Source organism: Callospermophilus lateralis, chromosome 10 (genome assembly GCF_048772815.1).
Source record: "Callospermophilus lateralis isolate mCalLat2 chromosome 10, mCalLat2.hap1, whole genome shotgun sequence".
Lineage (NCBI taxonomy): Eukaryota > Metazoa > Chordata > Mammalia > Rodentia > Sciuridae > Callospermophilus > Callospermophilus lateralis.
Genome location: NC_135314.1, coordinates 130,834,362 through 130,856,991, shown reverse-complemented (window position 1 = coordinate 130,856,991; position 22,630 = coordinate 130,834,362). Strand labels below are relative to the sequence as shown.

Genomic DNA, 22,630 nt, shown 5'->3' with positions numbered 1-22,630 from the left:
CAGAAATAAAACCCAGTGGCTATAGACAGCTACTTCCATAGGGGTGAAGTCTATGAAAGTTCCCTGAAACCACAAGTCATCGATGGCATCAAACCAGTCCTGGATGGAGGATATTGTTGGTATCAGCCACTGGTCCTGTTACAGAGACTCTAGGAAATACTGGAAGCGTTGCCTTGACATGGCGTCACCAGCACCTGAAGAAAATCAGAGCAAACAAAAGCAGGATGAAGATAAAAATTAAAGCAAATGTCAGTTTTTGGCAGAAGTTGCATGTCGGGGGACTGACAGAGAAGAGGCCAAGGGCCATGAGGAGGCTTAAAAGGACATAAAGGCTCAAGAATCCAGGATGGCAGATTAAGAGGTTCTCCGGGCTCGTTGTCTCCCACTGTCCGATGTCCGTTGCATTCCATGGCACCTGGTAGTGAGCTTCAGCAATGAGTGAGCTGTTCTCTTGAAGATGTTGGGGGTTAATTGGTCAGAGGCTGGTAGTACCTAAGCAGAAGCTGGTTGAAAGTTTGGTTAGAGATCTTCCATAATTGGCCCTGTAGGAAGTGAAACAGACAGGAAAGGAACAGACACATCAGGAAAAGAAGACATATGGGCCCTAAAAGAGGCAACAGTCATGATTGGAAGTGGGCTAAAAATAAAGTGGCAAATGGGTTTTGGTTTGGTGGATTTTTCAAAGAGGTAGCCAAGTCGGTGAGCTTGACTACATTAGTTTCCACAAGGCCTGATTCGTTGATGTAGTAACAGCATTCTTCCCTCAAGAAAAGACAGGTTCCACCTTTTTCGGCTGTGAGTAAGTCTATAGCTTGTTGATTTTGAAGAGTAATTTGAGCCAAGGATGTGACCTGCCTTTGTAAAGATGCTAGAGATTCTGCCGTAGAAGTGAGCTCTTGTTCAAGTTTAGAACTTAAGTCCTGTACAGCCCATAAGGAGTGTCCTAGAGCTCCACCAGAAATTCCGGCTCCTGCTGCAGATACAGCCGGTGAGAGACCCACCAGTATTGGAAGGAAAGCAGCCCGCTTATTCCTCGCTGGGGGAGACGAGGGCCTGCACTTCAGATGGGGTATAGAGAGTCAATTGTGGGACAAGCGTCACCAGTATACATGGGGTAGAGGTGTTGGTGAATAAGTGATGAGAGAACTATTACACCAGAAGAATGAGCCAGGTGGTACATAGAGGGTGAAGTTAAAGGTGATGTTAGAGTGGCAAAACTTTGACTGGGAGACACTCAAGCCCAGGAGGCAGCGCCAGGGAATCACAGTATGGTTAGACTCCTCGGGCTCCCATAATGGAGTGTCAGGTGAAAGGGTTTGGAGAGAATGGCGGGCAGATGGAGTGGAGAAATTTGAGAGGTCAGAAGCTGAGAAGTTAAAAGGAACCGCTGCAAGCAAAGGTCGAGTCAGAGAGGCGCATAAGTAGCAATCAGTTGGTGTGATGGCGGGGAGGGTTAGATTTAAGAAGTTTACAGTTTCAGTAAGTAGTTGTAGCCATGAATACTATGGTGGACTCCCGACATTAGGCTCACATGGATCCTGTATGGAATCTAACAACTGCTGTTTGGAATGCTTTATGTCAGTAGAGATTATAGCTACTGAGGGCTGGGAGGGTTGAAGCTCTCGGGAGATGGAGATGGAACCACAGTGGGTGGGAGAGGATATGTCACAGTAGAAAGAAGCATTTACCCTAGAAGTCCAGCGTGGATGGTTAGGGTCAGTGATAGCCAATTGATAGCCCCCCCCCCCCCCCGCCCCGAGATCAATCTGAAATTTCCAATGCAGGAATCCCCGATGCATGCATGTGGGTTATGAACAGTACATGACCAGTAGGGGCATCCCCCATAGGTTTTGGGCCACCATTTGCAGTAATCCTCTGTCTGATCATATAAGAAGCAAAGGTAAGGCCCAGTGGCTATTTTTAAGAGTTCAGAATTCTGGGAGGAGAGGGGAAGGGAGATAGATGCATTACATCCCGTAGGGGCGCAATCGACTGAAGAAACTAGGCGAGTGTAACGAGGACATATGTCTCGTTACATATGCCTTGGACATATGTCTCTCTGACTTTGAATCTCCAAGTATCATGGTGGAGTATGGGTGGTTACATGAGACAGGCGAAGCTTTAGAGGATAGTTAGGATGTGGAGAGCAGGAGTAAAGGGGAGGTCTAGGAGGTGATTCTTAAGGCTCCTCTGGGGTAGTCTTGTCATCAGCAGGTGGGGCGGCCTCCTGGTGATATGGCTTCACAGGATTCCTCAGTTTGATCTGCTATGAAGCATAGCATTGCTGAACATAAGTGGGATGAGGTGTCCCAGTTGAATCCAGTAACATTAAGGGCCCGATTACAGTCAGTGAAAGGCCAATTGCCTTGGCCCATAGACTGAGAGCGGATGGTGCCTCCTGTTGCCATGTCGCTTGGATGTAGAAGCGCCATCTGTGGGTTGGGATAGAAGCTTGAGAGAGATTAATGATTAGTAATAGGAGAGGGTTGGCGAGAAACTTTGGGTTTGGTGGGCCCCAGCATGGTGGAAATATGACTGTATGGGGTCCTGTCCGGTGAGGTTTCAACGACTGAGAATGTAGCTCTCGAAGTAAGACTGCATCACCTGGTTGAAGAGGGTCCGATTTAATTCCTGATTGTGCTCTAACAGAAGTAACAAATGGTGCAGGAAGACACCAGTGTGCATGTTCTCTTAGGAGTTTGTATAGAAGCATGAGATAGGGCAGGTGGGACACAAGGGGGGAGGAGTGACAGGAAAGTTTTAGTTGATTAAGAAAGGCAATCCATAGAACAGCTCAAAGGGGTTAAGGCCTGAGGGGGCTCTGGGGGTTGCCCGAATTTGGGTGAGGGCCAATGGCAAAAGATTGGGGCAGGACAGTCTGAGTTCAAGCAAGTTTAGTGAGATGATCCTTGAGAATGCCATTAGGCCTCTCAACCTTACCCGAGGATTGGGGTCAGTGGGGGATGTGGGGCCTCCAAGTGCTGTTAAGGCCTTTGGAAACTAGTTAAAACAATCTGAGAAGTGAAGGCTGGACTGTTGTCTGACTGGATGGAGGCAGGAAGTTCGAACCTAGGAATGATCTGCTCAATGAGGATGGAAGCGACAGTGTCAGCAGTTTCCGATGGTGTCAGCAGTTTTCCTGGAGGCAGGGAAGGCTTCTATCCAACTGTAAGAGAGTGCTATCCCCAAATTACAAACAGTTAAATCCTGTGTCAAGGCCTGACCAAAGTGGTAGGGACTGTCCCAAGGCTAGGCCTGTCCATGTCAGCTGTTGAAACCTAAAGAATGTAAGGTCTTCCCATGTGAAGGCAAAGAGATAATAAGAGTCAGGATGCAGAGGCACTGTAAAGAAGCCAGCTTTAAGATCCAGGACAGTAAAGTGAGTGGTCAAAGGAGGATATGAGAAAGAAAAGCATGAGGGTTGGAAACCGAGTGGATGGGAATAACTGCCTCATTAATTAGGCAGAGTTCCTGGACTAAGTGATAGGCTCCGGAGGGTTTGCGCACCGGCAGTATGGGGGTGTTGCAGGGGGAGTCAGTAGGAATAAGGAGTCCCTGGGCCAGCAACCGGTCTATAATGGGTTTAAGTCCCTCCCTATGGGTTTTGGAGATAGGAAATTGGGAACACAAGGAAATTTAGTTTGGTGTTTCAGCTGGGTATGAACTGGCTTGTGGTGGGAGGCAATAACCAGCATGGAGACATCTCAGACCTAGGTATCAGGGGGCAATAGCACAGTAGGTACTGTCAGGTCATTAGAGAGGCTAAGAGTTAAAGGCCAAAGGAGATGGGTGGTAGTATTCTTGGGGTGTAATTGGAGGGTGGCTCCTAATAATTGGAGAACATCTCTGCCTAGGAGAGGAACTGACAGGATGGAATGACCAGAATAGTGAGTGAATGGGAGTCCCTCCAGGGCACAGTCCAGCTTTACAGTTCTGTTTGTGGGGGAAGGGTTTGTCATTAATCCCCATAACTGAGACCTGGGAAGGAAACAGAGGCCTAGAATGGGCAGGCAAGACAGAATAGGTAGCCCCTGTGTCCACAAGGAAGGTTATGGACTTACCCACTGCCTGGAGAATTACCCTGGGCTTGGAGAGGGCTGAGGGGGTCTTTGAATCTGGGCTTCTTCAGTCTTCTGCAAACCCCAAAAGTTCAGGAGAGGGGACTGCCTGACTGGTCATACCCCCTGCGTAGAGGTGCCGAGGAAGGGCCAGCCAGGTGCAGTCAATCTTCCAATGTCCTGTCTGCTTACAGGTGGGGCATGGCCTGGAAGGAGGCCGTGGGTATGGGTATTGGCGAGCCCAGTGACCTTCGCATCCATATTTGAGGCAAGCCTCTGGTGGAGAGGAATGCTGGTTCCCCTCTGAAACTTTTGCTATAGATGTAGGCTTCAGGGCTGCTGTCAAGGCCTGAGTTTGGGGGTGTTACCTTCTTTTCTGCAATGGAGCCTGCTTTAAAAGCCATTTTCACCAGATCTCAGATAGGGGTCTGATAGTCCTCCTTAGCTCATTTGAGCTTTTTCTAATATCATGAGCTGATTGAGTAATGAAATGGGTTGCTAACACTGTAGCCCTGATGGGAGACTCCAGATCTAGCTTAATGTATTTGGTTAGGGCCTCTGTAAGGTGGTTGAGAAATAAGGATGGATTTTCATCAGGGTTCTGGGTAATGTCCTTTAGTTTATCAAAGTTAACTACCTTATTAGAAACTGCTTGCATGCAGTCCCAGTTAGGTTCAGTTATGGGACGTGCACTCCGTCTATCCCTTCAGCACCAGCTACTTTCCTGACAGAACAAAGGAACTGTGAGTTATCTGATAAGAGGTACTGACAGGAGAAGAGAGGCGTGAGTAGGGGGAGGGGAAGGGCTTATCAGTAGAAGAGGTGAGCAGAGTTGGGGTAGGGGGAGAGGCTTGGAGGGATCCGGAGATCCCACCCATTGCAGCCAGGTGGGACCCATCCTGCCTGCCTGTTGGAACCGGGCGGCAAAGGGAGCCGTGAGTCAGGGGCTTGCGCGAAAGCTGCTGTGGCGCAATGAAGGTGAAGGACAGCGGCTCGCCTGCCAGCTGAGGTGGGATCCTGAGGCCTCTCCAAGCTGCTGAGGGCGCACTGCCAGCCCGTTTCGCCCACAGCGCACGTGTCTGGTGGCCAGGCAGACTAGAAGTGCGCAGACAAGGCCACGGGTAGCTGCGGGGCAGCGGCAGGGAGGGTAGGCAGACGCGGAGGAAAAGGAGGGGGAAGTGCGCAGGCAGGGCGCAGAGGGGAAGGTTGGGTGGGAACAGAGAGCAGAAGGCAGGACGGGGAGGCCTGCGAATACTTTCTACCCTTTCAGGCACCGGCAATAGTTAAAAGGTTCCGGAGGAAATTTGGATCTAATGAGCCTTCTGGAGGCCAATGATTGTCATTATCTAGCGGATATGTGGGCCAATCTTTGGTACAGTATCTGATAAGAATTTTGGGCTTGAGGTCCGGGAGAGAGAGAGTAGCCAAATTCTTAAGGAGACACTTGAGTGGTGAGGTTTCTGGTATAGACGGGGAGGCACCCATAGTTAGAGAGTGGAGGAAGGGACAGCAGAGGGAGAAAAAGAATTAATCCGGGCTGTAGGAGCTTCCTGGAAGCGAAGAGCAGATGCAGGATCACGTGGGCGTCCCCGAAGTGACCAGTCCACTGTGAGTAGGCACAGAGGGCACAGCTCGGTCGTCACTGACGAAGTGCAGTCTGTGTGACCCTGTAAGGTCCAGGCCGCGAGCCACCTGACGTCAGGAAAATTTTTCCACCGGAACAAGAGAAAGTCAAGGAAGGAAAGACAGAGCCCCAGCAGAAGTTCAGCTCCGGGCTGAACACAGCTCTGGCTGGGGGAGGAAGAGACCAGGGAGCCTCTCTCGTGTAAACCTAGAAGCCTCACGCCCCAAAGGGAAGCAGGTCACCAGAGGGTCCACTGTGACCAGTGAAGGTCTTAGTGGAGTGCGTTCCCTCTTCCCTACTGGGCGTCAGGAGAGTGCTGGACGATCACGGTCCATCTCCAGCTGCTAACTTGGAGGGAGTTGGCGAGCCAGGGAGGGGGAAACCTTACCTAGACCTGATCAGTGGTGAGTGCAGGGAGCCCGTGCCCAAAAAGACAGACAAGGGTGAAATGTGTCGTTGGTGACAGCAGTGGCAGAGACAGGGCTCGGTTTGTCAAGCACACTGACTCCTGGGTTTCCGGCACCACTGTAAGACTGGAAGACGCTGCACCACACCACACAGATTACCAAAGAGGTTTCCGCTTTATTACCAAAGGCTGTGTGTTTATATAGGTCTAAGGAGAGGTTGCAGGGCTGAGGTAGATAACAGGTCGCCTGTTTATTGGCAAGCTCTTCCATATGTCAGTTCCGGAGCCCAAGAAGTTAATTCTAATTGGGGCTAAGGCTTCCCACCAGCAGGGTTTGAACTTTGGCGCCTGCGGGAATGTTTCATGCCAGTGAAAGAAACAAAGAGGAGAAAGAGGGTCTTTAGACGCCATGCTGGGGCTTTTCTCTGGGGTGCTGCTGCCGTTATGTTTTCCCAACAGTTTGTAAAAGGGTTTACAGTTTCTGATGGTGAACAAAGAATTGGGGATAATGAGTAGGATGATATGCTCAGGAGTTTGGAGGTGAGGATATAGAGTTATTATATCTTAGGAAGTGTGAAACAAATCTAAAGAAGATTAGTAGCAGGAGAAGGGAGAGGAATTTTGTGTAGAAAAGTAAGTGTGAAGACAGTAGTGTACATAAAACAAACATATTAAGGAAAATAAAATTTATTAAAATAGCAGAAATTGGTGGGCAAAAAGAAAAAAAAGAATATACAACACAACTGTAATATACTATTCAGATGTTCCCAGTCCTCAAAATCCTTCATGCAAAGTACTTGGTTTTACATATGTTGGGGATGTGAAGGCAGGAGAATAGAGAGGGAGAGGAAAAAAAAATCTTGAAGGAAGAAACAGGGATTGTTTTGGTTGGAGATCAGTATCTTTCCCATTTCCCTTCTCATTCAATAGGTGGAGTCATCTGTTGTTAGATGGCGTCTCTGCCCTCAGAATGGTGAAGGTAACCAGGGTGCCATGTGCCAGGGTAGTGGCTGCGTGGGAGAGGGGGTAGTTAGAAATTGACTGCCTAGCCAGATGGAGTTCCAAACTGGGAGTTGCCCCCGCTGAAGATGGTGATGAAGGTAACCTAAGATGGAGGCGCCTGCTTTCAGTGATGGCGTGTCAGGTTGGGTGAGGAGAGCTGGGTGATGACATCGAACAATGAGTTCAGAGACTAGCTCTGTGGTGTGCAATGTATGGCTGTTCACTGACTTCAGAGCTTATGTGAAATTCTCGGTGCAGGCAGACTACTGTGCTTAGGGGATTATCTCCACTGCTGTAGCGATCCAAGATGGCAGCAATGGAGGAGCCACACGTTGGTAGATGGGAGTCCACATGGTATTGGTGGCTGGAGTTCCTGCACGTAGGAATTTGCTGGGTGTCTTGCGTGGGAGCGCCTGTTGAAAAACCAGCCTCTACCTCAGAGCAAAGCCTGTCCAAGGAAGGGACATGACCTTTGTCCTTGAAAAGACCCACAGAGCACTCCTAGGCACATTCCCACCCTGCTAAGTGGTTTATCTACAAATAACAGGAGAGATCTGCTGTGCCAGGTGTCCCTGACTCAGTCAGGCTAGGTGGGGACCCATACCAATCCCCTAGCAGCCACCAATCAGCATGAGACAGGGAAATACCTGGGATGCCAGATGACCCTCCCAGTAGTTTATGGTGTTGGGAAACCATGTAGTTCAGCACGAACACCCCTCTTGGCTTAAACCAATCAGTTCAAATGAATCCCCCTCTTGTAGTAACCAATTACCCCTACCCAACTTTTTCACGCCAGTGAATGTGCTAATCATGTTTTAGAGTTGTTATTTGATTTTCCCACGGTGTGTGATGATTTGCTAAGAGATGCTATGATGTATGTGGGGGTCCCTGCCTTCTCCAAAGAATGTATAAAACTGCTGCAAACCCTGGGCTCCGGGCCTCTCAGCGTCACCAGTTGCTGTGTGCACACGGAGGACTGAGCTAGCTTGCAATAAACACTTCTTTGCTGCTTACATCTATCTTGGTCTCTGGTGGTCTTTTGGGGGTCCCGAATTTGAGCATAACACTGTGATTTGTGCTCGGGTGGGTGGCTGAAAGCTCTGCATCAGTGCTGTACCCTGTAGTCCTCTTTGGGCTAGTAGTTGGGAGACTTCCTCTGAAGCTGAGGCATGGAGCCCTGGACAGGCATGGTGACTGTGATTCCTATGCAGGAGCAGGAGTATCGCTCTCAGAGATGCAGTATTCTCACTACTTGAGTCCCAGGTCATGGAGTAACACAAAATGCTGCCTCCCTCTGTCCTGCCATCTTGGATCTCCCAGTTGATAATTATTTTTTATAGTACGATTTTATAAAGTTTTCAATGTTTTGCTAATGTCATACTTTTTCTCTTTTTTTTACCCCCACCTCCCAAATCAGCTGAGCTAGGTGTTTTCAATGTCAATGTTTTCAGAGAACTAAAGTTTAGATTATAATGCTTGATAGATGGTAGTGAAAGTTTTTTCTTTTTTTTTAAAGACTGTGACATGGCTATTCTTTGTTATTTATATTCTTAAACAGATTTTGGAATCAGTTTGTCAGTTTCCCAAAATTAAAGACATAAGATTTTTATTACTATCTATTGCTGTTCTCTGTTGTACATTTGCTTTCTATTTCATTAATTTTTGTTTTCATTTTTCTTATGAGAATTTTATTTCTCTCTATATATTTAAGTTTATTTTGTGATTCTTTAAAAAATGCTTTAAAATGTCTATTTATAGTAGATATGATGTTCCCAATGTTAATTTTTACAAAAATAATGGGCATATACTTGCCCAAAAGTATAAATGAAGTAGATTGTGTTAAGGGAGAATCTATTTACAGAAATATTTTCATACATGTGCATATGCTCATACCATTCAGGAATAATTTTGCTATAATGTATAATGAAGTGTCATTGTCCTGAACTATTTAATATTACCTTTCAAAACGTAGTAACTAAGTTGGAAGAGTCTCATATATTAGAAAGAGGAATTAGTAAGGAAGGGAGAGTGTAGATTGAAGAGACCTTAGTGTTTAATTCAGAGACCCTAAGTATTTAGACATGCTAACTGATGTGTGTATTCTTGCTTTTGCAGTGATATGCAGCTTTCGGGGATCTGTTCCTCAAGGATTAATCTTAGAAATAGGAGAAACAGTCCAGATTCTTGAAAAATGTGAAGGTAAGTTTGTAGCTATAAAGCTCATAAATAATTCTGATAATATTATGTGTGTTTATTTTGTGTTATATTATAAAGTCGTTTTTTTGGGGGGTGGGTAGCTGGGGAAGGGATTCTGGGGATTGAACTCAGTGGCACATAAGCACTGAGCCACATTTTCAGCCCTGTTTTTTGCATATTGTTTAGATGCAGGGTCTCATTGAGTTGCTTAGCGCCTTGTTTTTTCTGAGGCTGGCTTTGAACTTGCAATCCTCTTACCTCGGATAAGCAATCACTTTGAAGCCATAATTGATCACATTAATAAATACTGTTATAAAAAGCTTCCTGATCTGTGTTCAGCACAATGATTTGAGAGTTTTTTTTTCTTTTTAAAATCTAGTAGTGCCAATTATATAATTAATTGTTGGTTGCCAGAACATGGTGTGTGTATGTGTGTGTGTGTGTGTGTGTGTGTATGTATATATATATATATATATAAATATATATATAAAAATATATATATATATATATATATTTGGTACCAGGGGTTGAACCCAGTGGTGCTTTACCACTGAGCCACATCCCAGCCATTTTTAATATTTTATTTAGAGACAGAGTCTCACTATGTTGCTTAGAGCTTAGCTAAATTGCTGAGGCTGGCTTTGAACTCATGATTTTTCCTGCTTCAGTTTCTTGAGATACTGGGATTACAGGCATGTGCCATTGTGCCTGGCTGTCAGAACATGATTTTTACATACTGTGTCAAAGGATTATATCTGATTTCCTACAAATCTTCCACCTATCTTATCTACATTTGAATAAATTGTAAAAAGTTTATTTTTGTGTTTCTGTCATATTGACTAGGTGTCTTTAGCTATAATTGGGCAAAAAGTATACCCCGGTGAAGTTTGGCTTGACTATTATCCTCTTCTGTGGCATATATAGGTACTTACAGTATAAAATTTACGCGCTCTTGAAATTTATCATGTTCTTCAAAATTGTGCACAAAATTCAACAAGACTTATGGGAAAAATAAAGGAATGGAGAAATCATGCAAAATTAGAGTATTAATGAAAACAAAATTAATACCATGGGAAATAACTTGCTTAGTCTAGTATGGCTGTTCAACCTGAGTAGAAGCCATCTCATATTATATAATGGAGAGGGCATGGAGATAATGCATATGAAAGTGGAGCTCTAATGTTGGGGTACTGTTAAGATGATGTAAGAGGAAGTGCAATCTGCCATGACTCAGGGGCCAAATAAATTTAGAAGTGCACTTTTCGGAAAGTGAGTTTTAGTGTTGCACTTACTTAAAATTTTCTTAAAACAGAAGCATAAATCAGCATTCCTTCATGACAAAAACTTAGCAAAATAAGAATAGAAGGTAATTTTCTTAGCCTGATGAAGAATTGTAGCAACCATCAGTTGTGAAACATCCAATTGTGAATATTCAGTTGTGAAAAATAAATTTCACACTATTCTTAAAATGAGACAAGGATACTTGCCATCACTATTCCTATTGATTAAGATAATAATAATAAAGAATGGAAAGGAAATATTGCAACATTCATTTGCAGATATTATTGTGTATAAAATATCCCAATAAGACCCATTTTAAAAGACTACAATAAGGGAATTTAGTAGGTGTGATGACTAAAATGTCAGTATTTTAAAAATACATTTTTATATGCTTACAAAAAGAATCAGAAAAGAAACAATGCTGTTTAGTACTAAAAAACACCAAATGCCAAAGAGTAAATCCAATGGAAAAAAAAAGTCTACATTAAAAAATACAAACATTGATAGAAATGAAAGAAAATCTAAATAAATGAAGGGATTTATCATGTTTATGGATTGAAAGAGACTTTTGTAAGACTACAAAAAGGACTAACCATGAAGAAAAAATTTGATGTTGTGTGTTCTTAAAATGAATATCTTCTGCGGTTCAAAAGATATGAAAGATAAGGAAAAGGCAAGTCTCACAGTGTGTGAGCTATTTGATAACATATGGGTATTTAGAGTATACGAGGAACTACTACAAATAAAAAATTAAAAAATAATCCAGTAGAAGAATAAGCAGGTCTAATAGGTACTGCACAAAACAGATACCATAGTGGCCTATACATACAGAAATGTGCTTGTTAGTCATTAGGGCAATGCATATTGAAACCATAATGAGAGACCACCAAATAACCACTATAATGACTAAAATTCTGGCAGTCCAAAGTGCTAGTAAGTATGTGAAACAACAGATATTTTCATACATGCTTGTAGGAGAGAAAATAGGATTACCATTATGGAAGCTCTTTGGCACTATGTACTAAAGCTGAATGCACATATACCTTATATAATTCAGTAGTTATACTCGTAGGTATAAACCCAACAGAAGAATACTCTGCATAGAATGTCAGTAGTAACTTTATTCAGAATAGCCCTAAACTGGGAAAAAAACACCAAATGTTCATCACCAATAGAATAGGTCAGTAAATTGTGCTGTGTTCATGAATCAAATATGAACATGGAAAGGAAAATGAATTATTGCTACTGAGAATACAGATGAAAACCACAGACATACTCTTGGAAAAAAAAAAGCCAGACATAGAGTTGATACTATTTTACACAACAGCAAATACATAACAGGTCATATTTGTCAGAATAGTAGTTAACTTTTTCATTTTTCTTCTCAGTACTGGGTGTTGAAACCATAGCCTTATTCATGTTAGGCAAGTACTCTATCATTAATCTACAGTTTCAGTCTATTTTTTTTTCTGGTGGTGGTGTTGGGAGCAACATCATATTAAAAAGCTTCTGCATGCACAGTAAAGAAAGCTGAAGATTGGGAGAAAATCTTTGCCAGTGACTCCTCTGACAAAGGATTAATATTCAAAATATATAAAAAATTCAAAAAACACCAATCACTCCCAAAGAGTCATTGAATAAATGGGCAAAAGAATTAAACAGACGTTTCTCAAAAGAAGAAATAAAAATGGCCAACAAATATATGAAAAAAGTTCATCTCTAGCAATCAGGGATATGCAAGGACGATTTCTTTTTAATTTTTTTATTTGTTCTTTTTTAGATATACCTGACACTAGAGTGTGTTTTGATTTATTATACATACATGGAGTATTCCTTTTTCTAATTAGGATCCCATTCTTGTGGTTGTACATGATGTGGTGTTTCACTGGTAGTATATTCATATATGAACATGGGTAAGTTATGTCCAATTCATTTCACTGCCTTTTCTATGTACATTGAGGTTTTATTTCACTCCAGTAGGAATAGCACTCTTCAAAAATACAAATAATAATAAATGTTGGGGGGGGGAAATGGTACACTCATATATTGATGGAGAGACTACAAATTTGTACAATCTCTTTGGAAAGCAGCAGGGAGACTCCTGAAAAGACTAGGTACCATATGACCCAGCTATTCCACTTATTGATATTTATCCAAAATAACTAATCAGCATACTATAGTTACATGACACATTAATGTTGATAGCAGCACAATTCACAATAGCCAAGTTATGAAACCAGCCCAGGTGTTTCTCAACAGATGAATGTATAAAGATAATGTGAGACACACACACACACACACACACACACACACACACACACACACACTCTGGAGTTTCACTGAACCCTAATAAGAATGGACTTATGTCATTTTCTGGTAAGTGGGTAGAACTGGAGAACATCATCCTACATGAAATAAGCCAGACTCAGAAAGTCAAGGATTGAGTGTTTTCTCTCATATGTGGGAAATTAGACCAATATAAGGGGAAAAAAACTCAGGGAACCCCATAAAAATAGAAGGGAGATCAGTCGAATAGAGGAAGACGATTGAGGGAGAAGGAGGAAAGGTCGAATAGAGGAAGACGATTGAGGGAGAAGGAGGAAAGATGGGAAAAGGAACTGTGGATTGAAATTAATCCAATTATGCTACATACATATATGAATATACCACAGTGAATCCCACCTTTTTGCATATCTATAAAACATCAATTAAAAGAAATCTAAATAAATAGAAGGAAGGCCAGCAGAAGAGAAAAAGGAACAGAGGGAGGGAGAAGGGAGGGAAGAAGTAGTACTGGGGTCTGAATTGGAGCAAATCATATTCCATGCATGTATGATTATGTCAAAACTAACTCCACCCCACTATTATGTATAACTATAATTCACTACTAAAAATATAAGAACAAAAAAGTAAAAAATTTATGTTTTAAAATTGATTTATTGATTGCCAGATCCAGCTTATTGCACTCATAATCTATCAGAAAAGTAATGCACATTTAAAAAATTCAGCACAATTGTACTTTCAAAGAAAATATACCCCTTAGTTCAATTGAGTAAATGTTTATACAGGGCAGAAAAGAAAGAACATAAACCTTTCCCTGAAGGGACTTATAGAATTGCAGGGAAAAACAGTTACATTAAAAATAACTGTAATAAAATGAATTATATATGATGTAGGTATTTAGAAAGCTTGTTGGCGAGGAAAAGATTGGGGAAGGCCTGATAAATGTTTTAAAATAAATATCTCCTAAATAGCTGGGACTTCTTCCTGAATCCATGTTATCACAGACAATGATTGTGGTTCTCAGGTAGATAAAAGTTTAGTCTGTGGAAGTGAAAATTCAAAAGGAGTTATACAAAATTTGCTTTTCTTTGTTGTCAGAGTAAGTCTGAACTAATCACACTTCATCCCCCCAACCCTCCTAGCTTTTCATTCTTTCAGATGATTAAAAAGATTTATTGAGACTTTATAGCTGTTCATTCCCTAATAAAGTTATCCTTGTCATCTTTCTACTTTGGTTGACTGGTATATTTTTAAAAATCAGCAGTTTTCAGAACTGCTATTTTTTAAAAAGTTATTTTGAGATAGAGTTATGCTCAGTTGACCTTTTTTAAGGTCTGCTATCAACATTAATGTGTCATGTAACTAATTTTAAGCTGTCTCCAGCTTAAAATCCTCCTGCCTCAGCCTCTGGATACAGGTGTGTGTCACCATGCCTGACAGTGGTTATATTTTTCTTTCTTTTCTTTTCCTCCCCCTCCCTCCCTTCCTCCCTCCCTCCCTCCCCCCCCCCCTCTCTCTCTCTCTCTCTCTCTCTTTCTCTTTCTTTCATACATGACAATAGTGGAGTGCATTACATTCATAATTATCCATTCACAGCACAATTTTTTGTAACTTTGTTCACACCAAATTATGACATTATACATGAGCACTCTTATTTTTTTTGCATACAATTCTTAATACACCTTTATACCACAATTTATCATATCTCTGTATATAAGGTATGTTAACAACAAATTCACATCTTCATACAAGTATTTTGTATACTGATGACCATCTTCTTCCACCATCCTAGCTATTTCCCTTCTCCCTCCCTTTCCCTCCCCCCTATTCCCTATCTAGAGGTAATTTTCCTCCCATGCTCTCCCTCCCTACCCCACTTTGACTTACTTACCCTCCCCTTACATCAGAGAAAACATTTGGCATTTTTTGGGGGGATTGGCTAACTTGACTTAGCATAATCTTCTCTAATGCCATCCATTTTCTTGCAAATGCCATGATCTTATTCTTTTTTAGTGCCGAGTAATATTCCACTGTGTATAAATGCCACATTTTTTTAATCCATTCATCCACTGAAAGATATCCAGGTTGGCTCTACAGTTTAGCTATTGTGAATTGTGCTGCTATAAAAATTGATGTGGCTGTGACCCTGTAGTATGCTGTTTTTAGGTCCTTTGGGTATTGTCTGAGAAGAGGAATAACTGGGTCAAATGGTGGTTTCATTCCCAGCTTTCCAAGGAATCTCCATACTAATTTCTAAATTGGCTACACTAATTTGTAGTGGTTATATTTTTAAAGGTGTATATATGTTGGTGAGTGAGAGAAGATACAGGTGGGTTTTGGGATGCTTTTAAAGTTTTATTTATTTGAATAGTGGTCATATAACTGTGATTTCTCTGATAATTTAGGAAGGGAAATACCAATACCAAGATCTGAAACATTTGAATGGAATTGACTTTTGTCTATTTTTGTGTTGGAAATTGTTTTCTAGATCCCATTCCATCCATTTTCTTCATCAGCTTCCTAAATTTTGTGAAGAAAATCATCTAGGAGTTTGTTGAGCAAAATCAGGGATTTTTTTTGAGAGCTTAGATGCCTGAAAATGTCTTTATTTTGCTCTCATACTTGATTGATAATTTGATTGGGTATAGAATCCTAGATTGAAAATTATTTATTTTCATACATTTCAAGGCATTGTTTCATTTGTTGTTGCATAAAAATATGACATTCTGGATTTTGATCCTTCATTTTCTGAAAGCTTTTGGGCTGTTTTTATTTCTAGGATTCTGACATTTTATAGTGTTATACCTTTGGGTATGTAGTTTTTCCTTCATTTATTACTTATGCTGAATATTCACTGGACCTTTTCAATCTGGAAAATAATGTCTTTACACTTTCAGAATTTTTCTCTTTAATTTTAGTATTTTTTTTCTGTTCTTAGACATCCTGTAACTTTCAAGGTGATCCTCCAATGTAGGCTGATTCTGTAAATTTATCCTTTTCTTTCTACCTTTTATATGTTCTATCTTTTATCTCTTTGTCCTAGAATATATAGGTGATATTATCTCTCAAAACCTTAGATTTTTGTTCCTGCTCTTCCATCCCCAAGAGTATTTTCTTTCTGCGTTATTCTGACTTGGTGGATATAAATCTGTTTTTCTTTTTTGAGGCTATTTCTTCTCTGAGTCTCCTACCTCTCTCTTCTTCATCTTTCTGTGTTTTTGTCTCTGTGTTTTGTGTTGAGGCTTTGCTTAAGTGACTGATGAACCTTGGTTATGCAGGTTATGAGGCTGAGGAGGGAAACGTTTCACCCTGATACCTTATCAGGTAACTACCTTGATATCTGCATTTCATTAGATTTTCCTACTCTGCCCCAGCCAAATACTGCTGTACTTAAGCCATTTTTCTTCTCAATTAAGTACAACTACTTTGAGAACTAATTCTTAAGTACTTTACATGGGAGTTTAGATGCTTTATCTCATCTCATTGTCCTAGCTGTAGGGGTTAGAATCTGTTTTCTGTTTGGTGCTGTCTGTCTCTATGCCTGGGCCAAGTTTTCAAGGGGTGACTCTGCAGTTTTCAGACTGTGTGAGAATGGAGGAATATCTAGTTTACTTGTTGGGCAGGACAGAGGAAGAAGTGTAGCATTCTGCTTTTCTTGAAAAGTTTTAACTATTTTTTTTTCTCTCCTTTGTTTTTCTTTTCAGGTCCATGGCTTCCCAGGCCTTCTGAACTATCTGATGTCCTTAATTCCCAAGATTTTCTAGGGGCTTTTATTTTTATTTTTGGTGGGAATTGACTCCTGTTTGCTTCTCTTGTTTGTACACTTAGATCTAAGTATTTGTCTGTCTGCTTTTAAAATTCTAAGAGTTTTAAGTGCTTTGTGTCTGCTTTCATGTAAACAATTTTTTCTTAGGCTATGTGCATTTATTAATTTATTTTTAGTTATTGCAGTTTTCTAGAGATTTTTGGAAGGGGGCAGAAATTATCAGTTGTGTTTCATCTATTTTTTAAGCCGAAATCTAAAATTTAATTTTAAAGATGAATCTGTTTTTTCAGTTATTTAATTGCTGATTAGCTACTCTTTAATACTGAGGGTTACTTTTAGGCTGTATTTTTTTCCTTAAATATTTAAGCATAGCTTTACACTACTACAATGAAGTACCTGAAGCAACTATATGATGAGAAAGGTTTATTTAGCTCATAATTTTGGAGATTCAAGTCCAAGATCAGAAGGCCCTGTGGATTTGGTGTCTTGAATGCAGGCAGGAGCAAGCAGTTATATCTAAAACTAGGGTAGAGTTGGGGAGAGGGAGAGAGAGAGAGGGGTGTTTTATAATTCCCTTTGAGGGCATGCTCCCGGTGATCTGAGACCTCCTACTAGGTCTTACCTTTTAAAGGTAGTGTTACCTTCTAACACTACCACCCTAGGGACCAAGCTTGGGGGACACTCAGTCTACACTCAAACCGTAGCATTCTGCCCAGGTCCTTCAGGGTTTGTGTCCATCCTACAATGCAAAATGTGTTAATTCCATTTCCAAGAATCCCAGAGTCCTAGTTTGTTTTGGTATTGCTCTGAAGTCCAAGTTCACAGTCTAATCTGTTAGCCCTGGTAGGGAAAAAAAAATAAACAAAACAAGTGATATATTTCCAAGATACAATGGTGGGACAGGTACTAGGTGAGTACACCTATTCCAAAAGAGGTGAATAGGGAAATAGAAAGGAGGATTTGGCTCAAAGCAAGACTGAAACCTAGCAAGACAAACATTAAATCCTATAGCTTCATGTCTAGTATCTGGGGCAAACTGCAGTAGGATGTGGTCCCAAAGGACTTGGACAACCCTGCCCTTTCAGCTTTGCTGGTAGCAGCCCACATGGTTACTCGCAGAGGCTTATTTTACTCTCTGCTTTCAGTTTTCCCTGATGGGTGCTGCACACTGGCACCTATACCTTCTGGCTATGAGTTGCAGGTTCACTCCAACAGCTCCATTAAATAAATATTGCCCCATCCAGGACTCCTAGCAAAGACTTGGATTCCAGCAGCCCATTGCTTAGCTTCCGAAGATTTCCTCTGAAATGTCTGTGGAAGTAGCTAGGACCACTTAACTCTTGGATTCTGCAAACCTGCAAAAGCAGCATCATGTGGACCATGCCACACACTTCCACTAGCATGAGTTGCACCTTGGCCCTTGTGAACCACTGCTTTTGTTGTGGAGTCTTTTTCCAGGTAAACTGGATAGGTGGGTGGGGGAGCCCTGGGTACTCGAGGGCTCTTTTCTGAGATGATTTTTGTTGTGTAAAGAATTTGAAAAAAATTTGCACTTCTGTACTTTGTGATGGGAGCAGTGACCTTGCAGATTTATGAGATACTCTGGAAGCAGCTTTCCTTCTGTTCCAATGCAAAGCATTTAGCTTTTTATTTACTATAATGTCTTTAGCAACTGCACCTTCTTGACTGTACCCTTATATGCTTTTTTGCTTCTTTCCTGGCCAGATAACAGATTTAAAAAAAAATTCATTCATTCTGAGTTTTACATTATGCCTATTGGTGATGCCATTGTTTTGAATGCCAGTGTGTGCAGTTAAAGTAACCAAGAAGCAATTTGATGCTTTGTTTTTTTTTTCCTCTTTAAATGCAATTTTAATCCTTATTTTAAGCTAAGGGCAATAGTTTAATGTAGTAAGCTAAATTCACACAAAACCTGTATACTGTGAACTCAAAAGTGTTTTTTTGTAGCTACAGTTTTAGTCAACTACACATTTCCACAAGTACTTACAAATATGTTAACAAAACACTATCCCAAATGCTTTATCCTACCATTAGCTCATTAAACATTGCCATTCCTGCTCCTGAAAGTAGATGATTGGGAAAATGAGTTCTAAAACTTAAAAAATAACCTAAGTCCAAAAGGTTTTAAATCAAAAAAGTCTTTCAACATGGAAGCATCAACATGAAACTTTTAAGTTTCTAAAAAAATAAAAATAAAAAAATCACTCTTTAGAAAATATTAAAACAAATTATCATTTAAGACACATAAACATTCTTACAAAAACTTGTAGTTTCAAATATCATCTCCTTATAGTTTCAAATATCATCTCCTTAAAAGAAAACCAGTTCACTATCTTTAATAACATCTCAGACCACTGTTGTCTAAAAACTTCAGAATATGTACGGCATATGTCTCAGCTGTCATAGTCAAAATGACAGATTTCACATATTAAACAGCTATAGTATAGCTTATAATGGCACAAATATACCTAACACATGAATACTACTTCATCCTTTAGATAGTCAAAAGTCAGAAGGAACTGCATAATATGTAAGGTACTTTAACTTAACGTGTAGTCATTAAACTCAGTAATTCAAGTATAGTCATGTAAAGGCAGGCAATTAAAGGCTCAAGGATCAATCTAAAATCAAAGACATGAAAACAAAGGCTGAAAACTTTGTTTCTCCATCTTTTATTTACATGCCTAGATATTAGGACATTACTGAATAAAATACACAATTATTATATATGATTTCCACAGAATATAATGAAATTTCATGAAGTACAAAAATTATCAAGATCCATAGTTTGCTTCATCAAATGCTTTTCTAGCTCATTTCAATTTTTCATTCATGGTAAGCAAGTCTTTAACCCTAGCAAACTTCCTTGGGTCCTTTCTTCAACTTGTACTCCACCTTGTCTTCCAATTGACATTGCCTTGTAAGTCATTTCAGTGATGAACTCTATGACAAGATCTTCAAGAATATTCACTGACTCAGTGTAAGGATTCTGGTCATCTCCAAACCCATATATCATACGTCATAATTCTTTAGAAAAAAGTCTTTTTCTTTTACCCTGTCCACCTTCTGCACCTCCTCCAATTTCTTCATTTTCTTCCTCAAAGTTTGGGTGGTCTTCCTCATCTGCCATCCCACTAGCCCGCCAGCCCACAGCGCCTCGCCGGCTAGCTGCTGGCTGGTTTTACTATTTCCAATTTGATGCTTTGTTGTTGAGATATTTCCTCTGCCACATATCCTAGTTCTTCATCATCATTATCATCATCATCATCATTATTGATTGATTGATAGATAGATTGATTGAAACAGGATCATTCTATGTTGCCCAGACTGGCTTGGAACTCCTGGGCTCAAGTGATCATCCTGCCTCAGTTTCCTCATTAGCTGGGTCTATAGGCATCTCCCACCACACCCAGCTCCAGTTTAATACTTTTAAATTAGGCCTTCCATAAAGCTCTAGGGCATGGACCCTGTTCAGCCAAATTCTTTGCAATAATGTGACAAGGGTGTCCTTCACTCTAATATCCAATATAATATTATTCATTTATCTTTGAGACCTTGTCATCATGGCTTTACTATCTACATTTCTTTCAGCATTCTGATTATGACTACTAAGTTGGTCTTTAAGATATTTCTAGCTCTTTACTAGTTTCCTTGTTATCTGAGACCTTAATAGAATCACTTGTAATTCTCTGTTTAAAATTCCAAAGCTGCCTTCACATTTTTAGGCATAATAGTAATTTTAGGTATTAATAGTAATGATCCTACCCTCTTTGACAGTTTTACTGTGTAAGTTAGTGTCGGGAGCCATTCTCACACGTGACTGAGCGACTCCCGGTTAGGGTCTGAGGTGCTCTGGCTATGTCGGAGCTTTCCTGGCCCTCTCCTGTTGAGAGAACCTGTCCGTGTAGGGGTGCGACTGACCACTGACCCCGGAGGCCCAATCACTGACCCTGACCCTGGAGTGCGGCCCCCCTTCAACCTTCATTGGATGGAATTATCCCCTGAATTTTTGTTCCCCAATAAAAGGCTACTCCCTCGCGTGCTCGCTCTCTCTCTCTCCTGCTAGCCCTGAGTAATCCTTGCTGCCCTGCCAGGCGGTTAGAGGTGGGAACCAGAGAGGGGAGCCGTCTCGGACCTGGTCATAGAAAAAGGTAACTGAGTCTGTGTGTTTATTTCGATCTCACTAGCTAACTTTTATGCCAAGAACCTCATTAATGAAACCATTGCGCTGGCCGCATGGTGGAAGTTAGCTTTTTGTTATTATAATGAAATATCTAAGACAGGACGTTTCATAAAGAAAAGAAGTTTATTTTGTTGTATAGTTTTGGAAGCTGAATATCTAAGCAATATGGTATAGGCTCTTATGAGTGTCTCCCTTGGGGTTGAATCATGGTGGGAGTGTATATATGAGCAAGTGGTCACATTTCAAACTGAAGTTCAGAGAGAGGAGGGTGGAGAAGGAGGTGGAGGAGGAGGAGGAGGAGAAGGAGGGAGGGAGGGAGGGAGAGAGAGAGAGAGAGAGGGAGAGAGAGAGACACACACACACACAAAATACATGCATATGTGCATGCGTGCGTGCACAAGAGTGACTGGGATCCCATAATCTCCTTTGAAGACAGACTTTGAAAGACCAGAGGGCCTACCACTGTGCTCTACCTGTTAACATTCTATCATACCTTCCAGTACCAAGCCCTTAATATAATGAACCATTGGGGAACAGTCACATTACACTCAAACTGTAGTGCCTGCTCTTCTAGTTATTTTACTTAGTAGTTCCTTTTTAAAGACAAAACGAGGAATAACCTAACATCGTGAATACCTAGTATTAAACAACAAAAACAGTTCAGGAAATATTTCCTCATTATTCTGGGTTCAGAAGAATATCATTGTGAATATAAGTACTAAGTTGGCAGTGAGTAAAGGGCCCCTTTATGTCAGTGGAGTAGCTCCTGTACTGTGGGTACAAATATACCACAGTTTCTTTATCCATTCATCTGTTGAAGGGTATCTAGGTTGGTTCCACAATTTGGTTCTTATGAATTGTGCTGCAATGAACATTGATGTAGTATGTTATTTTTAAGTCCTTTGGGTATAGACCAAGGAGTGGGATAGCTGGGTCAAATGGTGGTTCCATCCCAAGTTTTCTAAGGAATCTCCATTACTGCTTTCCAGATTGGCTGCACCAATTTGCAGTCCTACCAGCAATGTATGAGTGTGCCTTTCCCCCAACATCCTCACCAACACTTACTCTGATCTTTTCAAGTTTTGCTTCATTGTCTTGATTTGTGGTCCATAGTCTGCTTTGATCTTGGGTCTTTCATATTCCTCCTGTAGATGTCTCACTTGATTCCAGCTTCTACTTTACTTTGAGCATTTCATTCTTAGTCTGATTTGACTTATCTCTCTGTTCTTGTGTTGCCTGTAGCCCTAAGTTCGATGTTGGCTTTTCTATAAGAGCATTGCTATGATGAAGCTCATTTTCTCCCTGAGTTTTATTATAGTATAGTTTCACATGTTTTAAATAGTGGATTTCTCTCTCAAAGTGAAATTGAATAAACTATTCCTTAAATTAGTCAAAGATTAAAAAATGATCTTTTATCCAAAGGGTTCTAAGCATTATAAATGTTGATTAATTTTTAATGCTTTTTTTGGTGAGCAGTGCGAATCCAAATGTTCATAGTTATTTTGTTTGCAGAGGGAGAAGTGATGCATTCAGTATTTACGTTTCTCAAGGTGAGTCAGTAAGTAGACAGGATCAGCCAGGGTTTAGTCATCTAGAAATCCTCTGATTTTCTTTTTAAATTTTTGATTTGTTCATATTTCTAACTAGTAAGACTATTTTGTGCTAAATTTTTATGTTTAAATATTTCCTTTTTCTCATCTTTGTCTTATAATATTAAGACTAAGAATCAATAGCATCAAAAGTTAGCTATTCCATTGTTATCATGTTATTGAAAATTATGTAGCAAAGAATTAAGGATACTACTAGGTTG

At 40.8% G+C, this 22,630-nt stretch overlaps 1 protein-coding gene and 1 pseudogene across 1 annotated transcript in view; one reads left to right on the top strand and one right to left on the bottom strand.

The window, feature by feature from the left end:
• The first annotated feature begins 8,277 nt into the window (after nucleotides 1–8,277).
• The window catches only part of Dock3 (dedicator of cytokinesis 3), a 589,707-nt gene continuing 575,354 nt past the window's right edge, over nucleotides 8,278–22,630 (top strand). The window contains exons 1-2 of the mRNA XM_076867085.1: nucleotides 8,278–8,329; nucleotides 9,206–9,289. Coding sequence (XP_076723200.1) covers nucleotides 8,278–8,329; nucleotides 9,206–9,289 — 136 coding nt within the window. The remainder of the gene's footprint in view (nucleotides 8,330–9,205; nucleotides 9,290–22,630) is intronic.
• LOC143407755 (transcription initiation factor TFIID subunit 13 pseudogene) lies at nucleotides 19,412–19,767 on the bottom strand (annotated as a pseudogene).